The sequence below is a fragment of the Barbus barbus genome (genome assembly GCF_936440315.1).
Source record: "Barbus barbus genome assembly, chromosome: 12".
Lineage (NCBI taxonomy): Eukaryota > Metazoa > Chordata > Actinopteri > Cypriniformes > Cyprinidae > Barbus > Barbus barbus.
This window is the reverse complement of record NC_136740.1, coordinates 10301898-10318336: the sequence shown is the minus strand read 5'-3', so window position 1 is coordinate 10318336 and position 16439 is coordinate 10301898. Positions and strand designations below refer to the sequence as shown.

Sequence of the window (16439 nt, the reverse complement as noted above, 5' to 3'; positions counted from 1 at the left end):
CACAAATGAAACACTACTTCCAGGAAAATGATTGAAAATATCTATTTTAATTTATTGATATTCTTTTTTCTTGTTGTCTTTTGATGTAATTAATTAAATGCATCATTAGGCTACATATATTGTCAATTTAATTTGATTGGAAGTGAATTACGATTGAGAAAGGATGTGTCTGAACATGCACGTGATACATTTAGGGTTTTCTTGCGGTACACGTGCTAAACAGCTGCTTCTTATTAATAGCTAATAAGATCATGCTTTTATTCCCCTCACACCTTGTCATGCATTATGCAGCAATTCTCATTGTATAGACTGGCTGTGTGTTTAGTAGTCTCTAGCTCAAAGTGTTGCTTTCATATGATGGCCTTATCTACTTTTAAAGCTCACTTAAACATGAGAGGAACTGTTTTTACTGCCTTTGTGATGGCGATGTCTTTGTTTTGTTTGGGTAAGTCAATTTCAATGGAATTTGAGAAGTAGCCTATTGTGCTATATATTGTTTTATTGTAACATTGAATGGATTTTTGTAAACTACTTATTTATTTCTATACTACTACATTTTAAGTAGAACCAATGTGATTAAGTCCCTTTTGTGTATGAGTGATTTAATGGCATTTGAAAATCCAGTTAACATAAAACGCAACCACACTGTACACCTGTTTGTTGCAATAGAGAATAATGCACTTTAATTTCCCTTTGCTTGCAGGACAAACACTTGAGTGCTTTCGGTGTGAGCTTGGATTCTGGAATGTGTGTTACACTACCAAGACAAACTGCAGTGGTGATGAGTTGTGTTATGTGGGAATTGGTAAAGCAGGTAAATGGGGTGTGTTTTTTTTTTTTTTTTTTTTTTTTTTTTTTTTTTTTTTTTTTTTTTTTTTTTTTTTTCCCTTCAGTTTTGTCTTTTCTCTTCATAAACCCATCTATCTTTGTTACTCCGCAATCCTTCCCCTTTGTTTTTTTTCAGCTTCTGTCCTGGATATAAAGGTGATGGGTTGTCTTCCCAAGGAGGAGTGCAACAAGACAACAGATGTAGAGTTCCTTGCCAATAAGACCTTATACACCTTGAAGACCACCTGTTGTGAGGAAGACTTTTGCAACGCTGGCCCTTCCATTCAGTTGTCCCTTGCTGCTCTTTTGCTTCCCATACTTCTCATTTCTGAGATGATGGGTGTGTTTTGATGATTTCTAAATTCTATTAAGGTTCATGTTTGCACTGTTCACGTCCTATTGCTGTTTTACTGTTGTGTTGAATGATCTAAAGCAGCTGCCTCTTTATATAGCAGCACATTTTGGATGCTCTTTTCTAGCCAGTTGACTTTGTTCATCCAAACGAGTAAAGATTGACGTCCTAATATTTTCTAAAAACAAACATGTTTTACTGTTCAATAAACGCAAATCTCAAACATTTCGTGGTTTCCTGTCTTGTTGCATGCAATAGAGGGCGCTGTTTGACTAAAATGCGAGGCGGCTTTACTGCGCATGCTCGGATTTCCCCTGATCTTCACGTCAACCTCTAAAATGGTTTATCCCATCTTTCATTATAAAGATCTGGGACACACGCTTTCTAAGTCCAACGTGATTGGACTGCTTGCAACCTCGCGTTTAAAAAAAAAAAGTAGGGAAGTGCACAAATTCGTGTTTATTTCCCGCGTGCGATTATCAAGAAGTGGCGATAATAAAAACAGGATGTTTGTCGCACGCAGCATCGCAGCTGATCATAAAGATCTGATCCACGATGTTTCTTATGATTTTCACGGGCGGAGAATGGCGACGTGCTCCAGCGACCAAAGCATTAAGGTAAATCATCTCCTGGCCTGCTAGTGTTTGCATGCAGCATATGTGGTTAACGAGCATGCAGTGTAACTTTAAATTAAAAGGACGTGAATATGACAAAAGTGTGCACATCGTTTTTGTATTTTTTATTTTTTTTCCCCCGTCTTAGGTGTGGGATAAGGGTGATAATGGAGAATGGAACTGCACAGCCAGCTGGAAAGTATGTCCTCCCATAAACCAGGAGTCAACACTGTCAGGTTCTGTTAAAGTTTGAAAACAAGCAACTTTGGCATAATTATGGCTATACTGAAAACATTATGTGATAGGGTCTCTCAAAATATGTGACCCTGGACCACAAAACCAGTCTTAAGTCGCTGAGGTATATTTGTAGTGATAGCCAAAAATACGATCGATTTCTTAAATGCCTAAAATCATTAGGATATTAAAGATCATGTTCCATGAAGATATTTTTATAAATTTCTTACTGTAAATCTCAACTTCACTTTTGATTAGTAATATGCATTGCTAAGAACTTCATTTGGACAACTTTAAGGGCGATTTTCTCAATATTTAGATTTTTTATTTGTTTTTGCACCCTCAGATTCCAGATATTTAAATAGTTGTATATCGGCCGAATATTGTCTGATCCTAGCAAACCATACATCAATGGAAAGCTAATTTATTCAGCATAATCAGGTGTCTTGGGTTTTGTGCTCTACTCTGACATAAACTTATGTTTTGTAGACTCATAGTGGCTCGGTTTGGAGAGTGACCTGGGCCCATCCAGAGTTTGGACAAGTGTTGGCATCCTGCTCCTTTGATCGTACTGCTATAGTATGGGAGGAGATTGTTGGAGAGTCTAATGACAAACAACGAGGACAAAGCCACTGGGTAAGAAATCCTTTTTAGCATGTGCATTTGCCCTAAATAAGTTGGATTTGTTTAGGGTTCATACATGGTTGTGAAAGGAGGCTTCCTAAATAAGAGTGGCTACAATGCTAAGTGTACTCTTCTTTGTCTAGTGCTTTTTTGATGTCTTATCATATGCTGCACTGCATATATTTGAGAGTATACTGTAAATATTGCACAGAAAGCAGTTATTCTATGCCAAACATAGCCTGTGCATAACAATTGTACATTACAACAGTCAACATTTGTCTCTCCTGTTCTCACATCAGATAAAGAGAACCACACTTGTGGACAGTCGGACATCTGTGACGGATGTGAAGTTTGCCCCAAAGCACATGGGCTTGATGCTGACCACATGTTCTGCAGACGGGGTGGTGCGAATCTACGAGGCCCCTGACGTGATGAACCTGAGCCAGTGGTCCCTGCAGCATGAGATCTCGTCCAAACTCTCCTGCTCTTGCATCTCCTGGAACCCTTCCAGGTGAAAATTCACAAATGATAGATAATCACATTTACATGTGAATAGATGTAAGCATGATGTACACCTACCCAGTTGTGGATTTAATTGCAGAATCTACTTTGCAGATGTGCACATTTTGTGAATTAATATATCCTGAATCTGAAAGTCTCAGATAATTGAAAGTTTGAAATCGACTGTGTGCTCATTAGATCTGTGACTGCAAATATCACAGATATTTGACATGCTTCGAACAGTGAGGTCAGATGCAATAGATGTTAGAAAACATTTCCAAGTATCTTTTGACTTTCAAGGCATCTCTGACCACTTTTGAGACTATATTGTCTTGGTAAACCGAATCAATGAATGCACCTGTTTGATTAATGAAAATATATATTTTTTTTGTCTTTTACAGTTCCCGAGCTCATGCACCTATGATTGCAGTGGGTAGCGATGACAGCAATGTAACGTATGGCGGCAAAGTTCAGATATACGAGTATAACGAAGTTACAAGGTTTGCCTTCAAGTCTCTCTATCCTTTTATAGGCTAGTTCACACTCATCCAGGGAAAAAACATTTTAGACATTCTGAAGTTGAATTTAGTCATGTCACACTGACCTAAGAAATACCAACAGTTAGCACATGCATCTTTTATACACATTTGAAATATTTAAATATGTGTTTTAACCTTCACAGGTTGAATATTTATTTTTTGACTTTGTATTGTCATGGTTGTAGGAAATATGCCAAAGCAGAGACACTGATGACTGTTACAGATGCTGTACATGATATTGCATTTGCTCCAAATCTGGGACGGTCTTTCCATGTACTTGCTATTGCAACCAAAGACGTGCGCATCTTCAAACTGGTTCCACTTCGGTGAGCAAAATGAAACGAAATGTATATTACAGTAGAATGGGATTAATATAAGGCGGTGCCATGTATTTGTCTTTACTGTTTAACCTTGTACATCACTGCATCTGTACTTTTTAATTGCATTTTATTATAATAAAATTATGCTAGGGTTATTTAATAATGCAAGATTTTTTTTCTGAAGCTTTAAATTTAGACATATTTGGGTTAATTCTAACTAGATGTCAATAGATTTACCTGAATTAACTTGCTTCTTTTTTACTAACAGAAAGGACAGCTCTTCTTCAGCGACCACTAAATTTGAGGTGCAGGTGCTGGCCCAGTTTGACAGCCATAACTCTCAGGTGTGGCGGGTCAGCTGGAACATCACCAGTACACTTCTGGCTTCCTCTGGTGACGATGGCTGTGTGAGACTCTGGAAAGGTGAGGGTTTGTAATAACAATCATCAAAAAATGCACCTACTGAAGTGTTATGAATTCTTCATTTATTGTAATGACAATATGTAATTGACCATTTCTCCAGCAAACTATATGGACAATTGGAAGTGCACAGGTATTCTAAAGGGAGATGGTAGTCCATTATCTGGTCAGCCTGGTGCTCTGAGCGGCGTCCTGGGATCTGCTACTGCACAGAGTGCTCTAAACGGGGCCACTGGAAGATAGATGCCATATGACAGGACCACCCTGAGGAAATCTGGAGCTGAGCGCTTCTTTGATACTGGACTTTACACTGAGACCAACTGATTGTGCTTGCTGGACATGCAAGAAGACTGGCAAACTCACCATGGGTCCATTAATATTATAAACTGCCTTCAAGGAATGTTCTTTAAATTGACTTTTCTTTCTGTCTAAATAATTATGTTTTACTCTGGATACAGACTGAAAAATACATGGCCTTTTTGCCCATTTCTGTGTTTAAATGCATGTTCTGATAACGAAAAGACATCATATCTATATAGGAGTACATGTTTTATTTTAATTATGTTTTGTTGACATGATTAAGGAAAAAAGATGCTGTCATTACAAATCTGCAAAATATTGGTCTAATTGGCTTCACTCGTGTTAATGTACGAGAGTCATAAAGGTTAAGATTTAAGCAGCTGGTATGTATGAAGTATTCAGAAATATTTGAGCTTGTTTTATTTGAATCATGCATTTCTATTTCATTAGTAAAACAGGCGATAACAGTATAATAATCCTTGCTTGGTTACTTTTGATAGATGATTTGATGTACATGTATGGTCAAAAGTTCCTGTGACGAAAAAGGGAAGTTGTATTAAATACCATGGTGTGTTAAACACTTCAACAGAATTGTTTTCTTTTATTATTTATAAAACAGTGGATTGAATATAAAAATCTGACTGAGCCTGAAAAAAGCTAGAAATGTTCTTACCACAACTTTAATAATGGATGGTATTATATTTTATGTTTTCAACAATTCTTGTATTTGTTATTGTGTGTGAATGCACATATATTGTCCTGTACTCTGGATATTTGTGTATGGTCTTAAATCAGAATAATTGTTATTTCTAGTCTAAATTTGATCAGACAGTGCCGTTAGGTGAATTACTATGAATGTGTTCATGTAGGGCTCCTTCAGCTGCTCTGTGGATCACATTTTTATATGGAACGTCATTTGTAATTTAAAAAAATATAATTACATAATAATTTAAAATGTTTGATCGTATGACCTGTACAGCCAGTTAAAGTCCTCATGCATTCCGCATTTTTCTTCTGTAACTACTAACTGTAAAGTATACATAAATCAACGTTATTTAGAACCAATTTATGTAAAAATGTTTCCAACAAACAGCTGCTTCATTCAAAACACACAACAACGTGATTGACACGTGATTTAGCCACTCTTTGAAAGTACTCAAAAAAGATTGTCCAATCAAATTTGCCGTTATGTCGAAGCCCCGCCCACGCAAAGAGAAACCTAGAGGCGGGATTCTCCCGTAATGGCTTCACGTCATCTTTACACTTCGACAAACTCTTCTCAAAAACCGGAGAGGCCGCTGTAACGTTAGCTGCAACGATTTTTTGCATTATACGGATTATCGGTGCAGAATTTGCATGAAGTAGTTGAATGAGCTATGTTTATTTAGGCGCTTTTCCCCTCATGGTAAGTTGTCTTCGAAACAGATTCCTCTCAGCCGTTGCAAATCTTTTCCAGAGTTGTTGTCACGCTTTAGTTTTCAACCAACGACTGGCCAAAAAACGTTAGCCCGAACCAGGAAAAGGGTACTTTATTGTTTAACTGTTTAAGTTGTGTGGTTGAAGTGTTTGTGTCTTGGCCTTCATTGAGTTAACCGTTTATTTGAGTTAAACAGCTCGTTAACCTTATTTGTTTGGTTTTTATTCAGTCCACCCCAAAAAGACTGTTATTCTGCTGTCAGAAACATACTACAGAGGTTAATGTGCAGTTACAGTTTTTGGTTATTGAACTGTTAATGCTAGTCTGCTAAGTTAACTAACGTCAAACTGTCAAGTTCACGAGGTTGCTAAATGTCGTTTTTATTCAGTGTAAAGTGTTAAAATGTGCTTTGGCATTTCTTAGTAATGAAGCAAAACCAGCAGCCAGCAGCCATATCAGGAACCAGCAGCCATATCAATAGATTTCAGCTCTGTCTAACAGTATGAGTTATAAAACATCCCGTTATGTCTGATTTGACACTGTTCAAGAAAAATAACATTGTCCAGCTTTGTATTAAGTTGACGATGTAGATGTTTACAGATTCATGGCAGTCTGCCATGTCCAGTAAACACCCAAGTACAGTATGACAGTATAATTTATCACTGGTTTCCTATGATGTGGCCTGCTCACTCTCTTCTGTTTTTGTTTTATAGGTCACTCCTCATGTGTTGAAGCCCTGTGTCAATGAGTCACACAGACATGGAGAACTTCCAAAAGATTGAGGATGAGCCGTTTCCCAGCTTCCTTTCAAACGCCTCGCTGGGCAGTAGCGGCCACACCACTCTCAGCAACTTGACACTGGGCTCCATGCTCGGGATGCCCATGGCCGCCTCTACCGTGGCTAAAATTAGACCTCCAGTAGACAACAGGTGGGAGACTTCTGCATGCAATCTCATGAACATCGTGACTGTCCTAACTAGGGGCGAATGTTGACTTCCTCAGTTTCTTTGGTGAATCTTTGAAAAGGGTAATTTCATCTCATTTGGTCCAAAAATTATACAGTTCATTGCCTGCCAGATTTTATTGATTACCTCTATTGTTTTTGTAAAACACCAAATTGTCATTTTTATTTCACTTGGTTCAATTAATTTGTGTGATTAATCGCACACTTATCATGAAATTAAGCATATACCATTGATCTTGCTTAATACGTTAATTGTGTCATTATTTACTATATCCTGCGAAGTAAACCAAAAGATTGAAGGGTGATTCTCATAAAGTATTTTCTGCAAATTTTTTTCACGATATATTTTGACATATTATAAAAAAAAAAAAAAAAAGGACACTTGGGAGACTCCAAAAGGACGCCATAGAACCAAATAATATAAGAAGTTAATATACACTCACCTAAAGGATTATTAGGAACACCTGTTCAATTTCTCATTAATGCAATTATCTAATCAACCAATCACATGGCAGTTGCTTCAATGCATTTAGGGGTGTGGTCCTGGTCAAGACAATCTCCTGAACTCCAAGCTGAATGTCAGAATGGGAAAGAAAGGTGATTTAAGCAATTTTGAGCGTGGCATGGTTGTTGGTGCCAGACGGGCCGGTCTGAGTATTTCACAATCTGCTCAGTTACTGGGATTTTCACGCACAACCATTTCTAGGGTTTACAAAGAATGGTGTGAAAAGGGAAAAACATCCAGTATGCGGCAGTCCTGTGGGCGAAAATGCCTTGTTGATGCTAGAGGTCAGAGGAGAATAGGCAGACTGATTCAAGCTGATAGAAGAGCAACTTTGACTGAAATAACCACTCGTTACAACCGAGGTATGCAGCAAAGCATTTGTGAAGCCACAACACGCACAACCTTGAGGCGGATGGGCTACAACAGCAGAAGACCCCACCGGGTACCACTCATCTCCACTACAAATAGGAAAAAGAGGCTATAATTTGCACGAGCTCACCAAAATTGGATGGTTGAAGACTGGAAAAATGTTGCCTGGTCTGATGAGTCTCGATTTCTGTTGAGACATTCAGATGGTAGAGTCAGAATTTGGCGTAAGCAGAATGAGAACATGGATCCATCATGCCTTGTTACCACTGTGCAGGCTGCTGGTGGTGGTGGTGTAATGGTGTGGGGGATGTTTTCTTGACACACTTTAGGCCCCTTAGTGCCAATTGGGCATGTTTAAATGCCACGGCCTACCTGAGCATTGTTTCTGACCATGTCCATCCGTTTATGACCACCATGTACCCATCCTCTGATGGCTACTTCCAGCAGGATAATGCACCATGTCACAAAGCTCGAATCATTTCAAATTGGTTTCTTGAACATGACAATGAGTTCACTGTACTAAAATGGCCCCCACAGTCACCAGATCTCAACCCAATAGAGCATCTTTGGGATGTGGTGGAACGTGAGCTTCATGCCCTGGATGTGCATCCCACAAATCTCCATCAACTGCAAGATGCTATCCTATCAATATGGGCCAACATTTCTAAAGAATGCTTTCAGCACCTTGTTGAATCAATGCCACGTAGAATTAAGGCAGTTCTGAAGGCACAGTATTAGTATGGTGGTCCTAATAATCCTTTAGGTGAGTGTAATTGATACATTTGTGCACACTGACTAAACACCGCAACATGCACAAGTCAAATCAAAACATTATCTTGAATGTGTGTGGAAACAATGTGAATGTACTGAAATGTGTCTGTGCATGAATACAACATATGATCTGTGTGTCAAGAGCGCTCAAATACGGTGTATCAGACTCACGGGTGCTTACGACTCCTGTACAGCACCGCAATCATCTTTATCTTGATTGCAATCCCCAACCATCAAAATTCAAACATCAAAAGAAGCTGGTTTGCTTTATCCAGCCAAGAAAACGTAGTTTGCATATCTGATGTCAGTGGTGGGAAGTTTTTAGTGCTTTCAAGTGGCTAATCGCATCCAAAATAAAAGTTTTTGTTTACATAATATATGTGTGTGTATTGTGCATATTTATTATGTATAAATAAATACACACACAGCATATATTTAGAAAATATTCATATGTATTTATATTCATATAATTTATATCACATATAAATGTATTTAATATATAAACGTAACATGTTTCTTAAATATGTACATGCATGTGTGTGTATTTATATACACAGTACACACTATGTAAACAAACTTTTATTTTGGATGCGATTAGTCACAATTAATCGTTTGACAGCTCTAGTTGCGTTCAGTCTGTATTTCACTGCGCGACGTGTGAGTGAGCTCTCGCTCTCTTCAGAAACAATCACAGAGCTTGTGTTTTAAAGTGAAACACGCTGGAATGAATAATTCACTGAAAATGCAATGCGAGTATCTTTTCTCTCCGCCATCTCTTATGTAATCAGCCTGGTTTTCTTTACATTAGCCCTGTTTTGGATTGATTGCTTGAATGGATTTGCTTGCTGGATCACTGGACTGAGAACTTTACTGGAGTTTAGCGGCTTAAAATGATCTGATTGCAAACAGAGAAGCAAAATCAGGAAAAAAGGTTTAGAATAGAAATTGTGTTTCAGTAATTTTGCGTTAAATTATTTTAATGCGTTAAGGGTTTTGAATTAATGTTGACAGCCCTAGTATATAGACTTTTACCAAAACCTCTATCTCATCTCAGGTTGGTCTGAGCTCCTTGGAACAAGGAATCCCTAATGCACATGTACTGGAACCTATTTAAATATTTTACACACTCTTGTTTTTTATTACTTGAGTCCAAATGTAATGGTCAAGATTGCTTTCTGGTTTTATTTTATTTTAATCAAGGGTGAGAGTGCTTTTTTTTTTTTTTTTTTTTTCAGACAGCATTGACATTGACAAGCATAAACTTGTATTTCAATCATAAACACAGTTACTATACAATACTGTTCTTTTTATATTAGCGAATGCACAGAAATGAATTTTTTACAGAAACACTGGAACTGAAATTAGTTTTCATAACAAAAATGCTCCTTTCTAGATTTTGTTTTCTCCTCTTGCTTGCATATAAGCTGTGAACATTGACTGGCTTTCCTGAGTTAAATGTAACACTTACAAACTATATTATTTATGCATTTCCGCAATTGAAATTGAGCAATTACTTGAGGCATGACCAGGGCTTGACGCTTACCTTTTCCCCAAGGAGCACATGTGCTCCTAAGTCAAAAAATTTAGGAGCGCATTAAAAAAATTTAGGGGCGCAATGCAAATTTTTCAAATTAGGTGTTTTAGCTTAATAAGGGGATACAAAGAGACATTTACAAGCACAATTATTTAATTTATCAGAATACAGAAAATACACACGGTTCTTAAATAATTTTACTTCAGACACTATTTAATAGGCTAATTATGTAATTAGTTATAATCCTATTAAACTGTGTCGGTATAAAATTTTCACAATAATCATTGAAGCTTTTGTCACGGTATATGTTTTTGTTTTTAAATCACAATATATAATTTCTAAGTGAAAAAAAGTGTTGTCCTCCTAACAGGTTAAATAACTTTATTAAAGATAATTTACTAAAAGACTTTTATAAAAAATACATAAAAATATAAAGTAAACAAGTGTTTCAAGATTAGAGTGCAAAAGATTGTTCAAATGAACGAAAGAACAATATAAGTAAGGTCCCATTTGTTAACATTAGTTAAAGCAGGTTAACATTAACTAAAAATGTGCAATAGCTAATTGTTGCAGTAGTTAATATTCTTTGTTAATGTTGATTAATAAAAAATACAACTATGTTAGTTAATGCTAGCTCCATTGAATTATATTAAGACAACTTTTGATTTTATAATGTATTATTAAAAGTTTAAATTAAGATAGCATTATTAATAAATGCAGTCATTGTTTTTTCATGTTAACTAATGGAACTTGTGTTACTGAACAATAATAACGAATCAGTCGTTGATATATAGATAGGCCCGCTGTTCTCTATTAAAGATCAGTGGATGGGCCATGTTTTAGCTTAGAACCAATGTTTGAAAATAAATAGCTCATTAAGTCTTTAAGTAAGAATTATTTGATGCTATTGTGAAGACTAAAGCGAATATAAATATCTAAATGACTGAGTGTGAAACATTATTTACACAGTTGTAGGAAAGTAGCGCAGCTGATTTGTTTACTGGGTTACCGGGGGTAACGGCAGCGGCAGCGCCCTCTAGTGGCGAATGTGCGTCATTCAGCGCGTCTTCACTTTAACTCGCTCCGCTTTTCTTCTCATCTGTGCTCATTTAAATTAAACCGTTGCCTTTTTAAAGTTCTAAAGTAATCATATGAGGCTGCATCGCAATTTTTCCATAAATAAACAGAATAAATTAATACGTTTGTTATAGGCTACTGTATAAGTTAGGCTGTTTTGTATTTTGTTTTGTATTCGCACTTGTGCTCCTAAATACATTTTCCAGTTCGCACACATCTATTTTTAGTCGCAAATGCGAGTGAAATGCTCGCACTGTCGAGCCCTGGGCATGACATTTTTCAGCAAGTCCGTACTCCTCCTTTTGATTGTATTGTTCTGTAGTGTGTTTTCTTTAATATATTGGTTTATAGAAGAATGTGGAGCTCACACTTGAATTTCGTTATAAAATTGACAATTTCAAAGTTCAGACTTTTTCATTTTAAAGTTACAAAACCCAGAGTTTTTTGTAATTATTGGATGAGAGTAGGGCTGGGTATCGTTCAAAAATGTTCGATACCGATACCTTGAGTTCGATACCGGTTCCTGAACGATACTTTTTTCGATACCAATTTTATGAAAACAGTTTTAACAAGATTACATTATCTAAAAAAACTTTGGTTTTATTTTTTCAGCTTGTTGACATGTATACAGACTCAAAGACTCATCTCCTGAGTAGGGCTGGGTATCGAGTTCGATACTTTTTAGGCACCGACCGAATTGCCTCGATACCACCGAGTATCGAAAAACGTCTTGTCGTTCGGTACCAAATTTCGATACCTAAGGGGTTAATCTCATCACCGTCAGTGAGCCAATAATCCTGCAGCACTAGGTGTGTTTGACTAGAAGCGGCGACGCGCAGATTGATCAGTGTTTGACATCCGCGAGAGCGATTATAAAGCGTACGGAGCAGTCTGCTCTCTATATCGCGCGGTTTGTCTATTATACACAGACTGAAGCACGCGTGACGCTCGCGGTCATTTCAGCGTCTGCCGCCTCACTTAATGAGGACATAAACACATGAACAACATCTCCAGACCTGCTGTGAAAGTCACTTCATGAGCATTTTACCGTTTGATTCGAGTAAAACTAACGTCATATCATATACACACAGAACTGTAAAGGTATTCCAGGCAACCCGTCAAAATAAACGTTCGGATTAACTTGGAAGACTGCGGCAGAAATATATTAATATTACATACTGCTACTATTAAAATTATTAACTTTTTTTTTTTTTTTTTTTTTAAGTAATGATCACACAACAGTTATTCCATGTTTTAATTTTAATAGTAACCCCCCTTTGTTTGCCAAAATAAATAAACTTTGATTTTCAATAATTTAAAGATTTAAAATTATTAAATGAATGTTTTATGTCTTCATTTGAAAACCAGATACAGAACACAGAATTTCTGAGGAAAAATAAAACATTTCATAAGGCTATTTTAAGAATAAATTTAAATTAAGTTGTTTTTATGCATTCAAATAATTAGACATACTACACCAGAATTTAATAACAATAAAACATATGGTGAAAGAAAATAAAACACCCACTTATGAAAGTGGATGAAGATTTAAAATTTCTTGAAGTCTTTAACAACCTAGAAGTGATGATTCTGTCTGAGCTATGTGTTTTAAAATGAACACACACTAATGTAAACGTAGCCTAACAGATGTGTAAACTGAAAACTATTTGAACTTTATTAAAATTATTTATTTATTTATTGTGTTGGATATATTTTGTTCCTTTGTGCAGTGGCTCAGGAGATGAGGCTTTGAGTCTGTATAAATATCAACAAGCTAAAAAAAATTTTTTTTTGAGATAATGTAATCTTATTAAAACTGATTTCATAAAACTGGTATCGAAAAAAAGTATCGTTCAGGAACCGGTATGGAACTCAAGGTATCGGTATCGATATCGAAAATTTTTGAACGATACCCAGCCCTACTCCTGAGCCACTGCACAAAGGAACAAGGAACAAAATATAGCCAACACAATAAATCAGGACAAATAATTTTAATAAAGCTCAAATAGTTTTCAGTTTACACTAGTGCATGCTCGTTTTAAAACGCATAGCTCAGACAGAATCATCATTTCTATTCATTTATTCTAGGTTGTTAAAGACTTCAAGAAATTTAAAATCTTTATCCACTTTCATAAGTGGATGTTTTATTTTCTTTTCACAATGTTTTATTGTTATTCAATTCTATGTTGTAGTATGTCTAATTTATTTTTAAAACAGCCTTATGAAATGTTTTCTTTTTCCTCAGAAATTCTGTGTTCTGTATCTGGTTTTCAAATGAAAGCATAAAACATTAATTTCATTTTTCTTTTAAATTATTGAAAATAAAACTATTTATTTTGGCAAACAAAATTTTACTATTAAAATTAAAACATGGAAGAAATGTTGTGTGATCATTAATTAAAAAATAAGAGTTTGAATAATTTTAATAGTAGCCTAGTAGTAGCAGTATGTACACTCTGCCAAACAATATTAATTTATTTCTGCCACAGTGTCTTCCAAGTTAAACCGAACTTTTATTTTGATGGGTTTCCGGGAATACCTTTACAGTTCTGTGTGTATATGATATGACGTAAGTTTTACTCAAATCAAATGGTAAAATGCTCATGAAGTGACTCTCAGAGCAGTTCTGGAGCTGTTGTTCATGTGTTTATGTCCTCATTTAGTGAGACTGCAGACGCTGAAATGTCACGCGAGCTTCAGTGTGTGTCAAGTAAGCGAAACTGCGCGATATAGAGAGCAGACTGCTCCGTACGCTTTATAATCGCTCTCGCGGATGTCAAACACTGATCAATCAGCACCGCGTCACTTCTAGTCAAACACACCTAGTGCTGCAGGATTATTGGCTCACTGACGGTGATGAGATTAACCCCTTAGGTATCGAAATTTGGTACCGAACGACAAGACGTTTTTCGATACTCGGTGGTATCGAGGCAATTTGGTCGGTGCCTAAAAAGTATCGAACTCGATACCCAGCCCTAGATGAGAGGCATGCTACAAATAATGTTTAGTGAAGTTTTGTTCACGCATCAACTTAAAACAGCCTAAAGAAAACTGTTCATCAAAACAAAGATAGACCCTAAGAGTGTAACTTTGATCATTACGTTTGGACTTAAGTTGTAAATCTAAGGAACAAAAACGTGCAAAATCACACTAAAAGTAATCGCTCAAAAAAAAACTAGGTAAATTAAAAATGGTCACGCAACCTCCTTTGGACCACTTTAGACAGACCCAAAGTTGTTCTTTCAAAGACGGAGAACATTTATTTTATATGCGAGTTGTTGGTCAAAACACTGGTGCTTTATTTTATTGATTGGTTGGTTAGACATTTTGCGATTGAAATGGTTCGCTAGGCTACCTCATGTAGGTTAAGGTCACACATGCTTTACTTGTATTGCTGCTAATTTTATCTGTGTTTATTGGAAGTATTGTGTTGTTTGAGTCCTTTTTGTGTCTTACAGAGTAACTGATGTCCAAGCATCATATTTAGAGGAAGGACAGTTTTCACTCATGCATTCCCAGGGGTCAGATGGAGGCAGGGAAAAATATGTTCTCAGCCTCAAAGAAGATTTGTAAGTGTTCAGCTGCAGCAGTTTATTTTATTTAATTCTTTCCATCTGTAAGTGGGTTACAAATCAGTGTGACCTTCAATTCTTTTCTGGTTCATTTTTTAGTACTAGTACTACCTAGTTATTGTGCTTGTAATATAGAATATTTGCTCTAGTATAAATAATCAGCCGATATTTTGCCAGTTTTAAGATTAATGGCATTTACAGAAATGCTAGTTTCTTATTTTGTCTGCAAACAATTTTGTCAATAGTTCAAACTTTTTTTTTCTTCAGCTTTTGAGTTTTTAATAAATAATCTGTGAAATGTAATGTTCATGCGACTTCAGCTATTTTGTCTTGTTTTCCTTCCATTAAGTTATGTTATTTAGGTTTGCATTTTAAAAATTTTTCGGCCATCAGCCAGGTCTGGATTATTGTTGGTTGACCGAGTGTGTTCTTTCATTACTTTTTATTTTTTTGTGTAGAGACAATGTAGGTGACTTCATTGCTGCGAATCGGTTCTCTGACCTGCTGGTGAATGTTAATTTGGATGAAACACAATCTACTTCTGTTTCCAAAACATCATCAGGAGGGGTGGCTGCTCCTCTTGTGTCAGGTTCTGTTCCTCATCGTACTACTGGTATATGCATGAATCTGTTTTCTTTAGTTTATAAAACTAATGTGTCTTACTGATAATGCATGATCAGCAATTATTTACAAAATAGCGAATGACATGTATGAACTGAAAAATATATTTTGAAATGTGTTTCATCTTTCCTTAGACCTCTCAACTGGTCTTCTGTCATTCTCTCATATTGGAGACAAAGATACATTGGCAGCTCAGGTAATTTTTGTACTCCTTGACACTTATGTTTTTTATCCTGTAAAGCCTGACATGAAATAACAGTCAGAAAACTTTATATCATATTTATGCCCAGAAAGTATAAGATGAAATTCTGATAGCTTATAAATCGGTGAGATCTTTGTAACAATGCAGCAGACTACTTTAGGGATGCACAATATTATCGGATGAATATCGGCATCGGTCTGATGAAGAATTATGCCGATATGTCTTGCCGATAAGAGGAATACATTAACTCACATGTGCTCAGGGTGTGCTAGCGATTAGATACCAGCATTGTGGCTCATCAGCACAGCAAAGTTTTGCCTGAATGGTGATTGGATTCACTGTTTTGGATCACTGTATTTAAACTGAGAATGCACTTACAGAATGAGGCTTTCTGTGTATGATAGAGTAAACCGTAATAGCAGTACAGTGGCAGCAAGCAGCCTCCCCCAGGTCCTAATGCTAGCTCAGTAAGGAGTTTTTAATTCTGTAGGCAGCGCTGTTGGCCTACTTCTAATAAAACGAAAGCAAAATACATAAATAACATTTAGACTGTTTCTGATTAAATAAAGCAGTAATTGATGCCATAAAATCATGAGTGTTTTGATTTAAAGGTCAGAAGCTATAGCTTACATGAAAAGAAAATCACACATCAACATGATGCTTAAATTAAATAAT

The 16439-nt window shown here is 36.3% G+C and overlaps 2 protein-coding genes across 5 annotated transcripts in view; both read left to right on the top strand.

Annotated features, from left to right (window-relative positions):
* The first annotated feature begins 1531 nt into the window (after window positions 1-1531).
* Window positions 1532-5321, top strand: LOC306877660 (nucleoporin SEH1-like). Its single transcript, XM_079429558.1, has 8 exons — window positions 1532-1797; window positions 1943-1993; window positions 2518-2664; window positions 2952-3163; window positions 3555-3653; window positions 3878-4018; window positions 4281-4435; window positions 4536-5321. Exons 1-8 carry the CDS (start codon window positions 1687-1689, stop codon window positions 4673-4675), a joined length of 1056 nt encoding a protein of 351 aa, XP_079285684.1. The 5' UTR covers window positions 1532-1686; the 3' UTR covers window positions 4676-5321.
* A 632-nt stretch (window positions 5322-5953) lies between these two features.
* LOC306877907 (centrosomal protein of 192 kDa-like) overlaps window positions 5954-16439 on the top strand; it is a 32310-nt gene continuing 21824 nt past the window's right edge. For all 4 annotated transcript variants that reach the window (XM_079429946.1, XM_079429945.1, XM_079429944.1 and 1 more), the window contains exons 1-5: window positions 5954-6137; window positions 6863-7078; window positions 14828-14938; window positions 15400-15554; window positions 15697-15758. In XM_079429946.1, the coding sequence (XP_079286072.1) occupies window positions 6894-7078; window positions 14828-14938; window positions 15400-15554; window positions 15697-15758 (513 nt within the window). In that variant the 5' untranslated portion in view covers window positions 5954-6137; window positions 6863-6893. The remainder of the gene's footprint in view (window positions 6138-6862; window positions 7079-14827; window positions 14939-15399; window positions 15555-15696; window positions 15759-16439) is intronic.

Bases quoted from the DNA above. Each gene is read 5' to 3' on its own strand.
- LOC306877660 (XM_079429558.1), top strand. From the start codon at position 1,687: ATGTTTGTCGCACGCAGCATCGCAGCTGATCATAAAGATCTGATCCAC. The intron at 2,665-2,951 runs GTAAGAAATCCT...TTCTCACATCAG, and splicing joins AACGAGGACAAAGCCACTGG to ATAAAGAGAACCACACTTGT. The intron at 4,436-4,535 runs GTGAGGGTTTGT...CCATTTCTCCAG, and splicing joins CTGTGTGAGACTCTGGAAAG to CAAACTATATGGACAATTGG.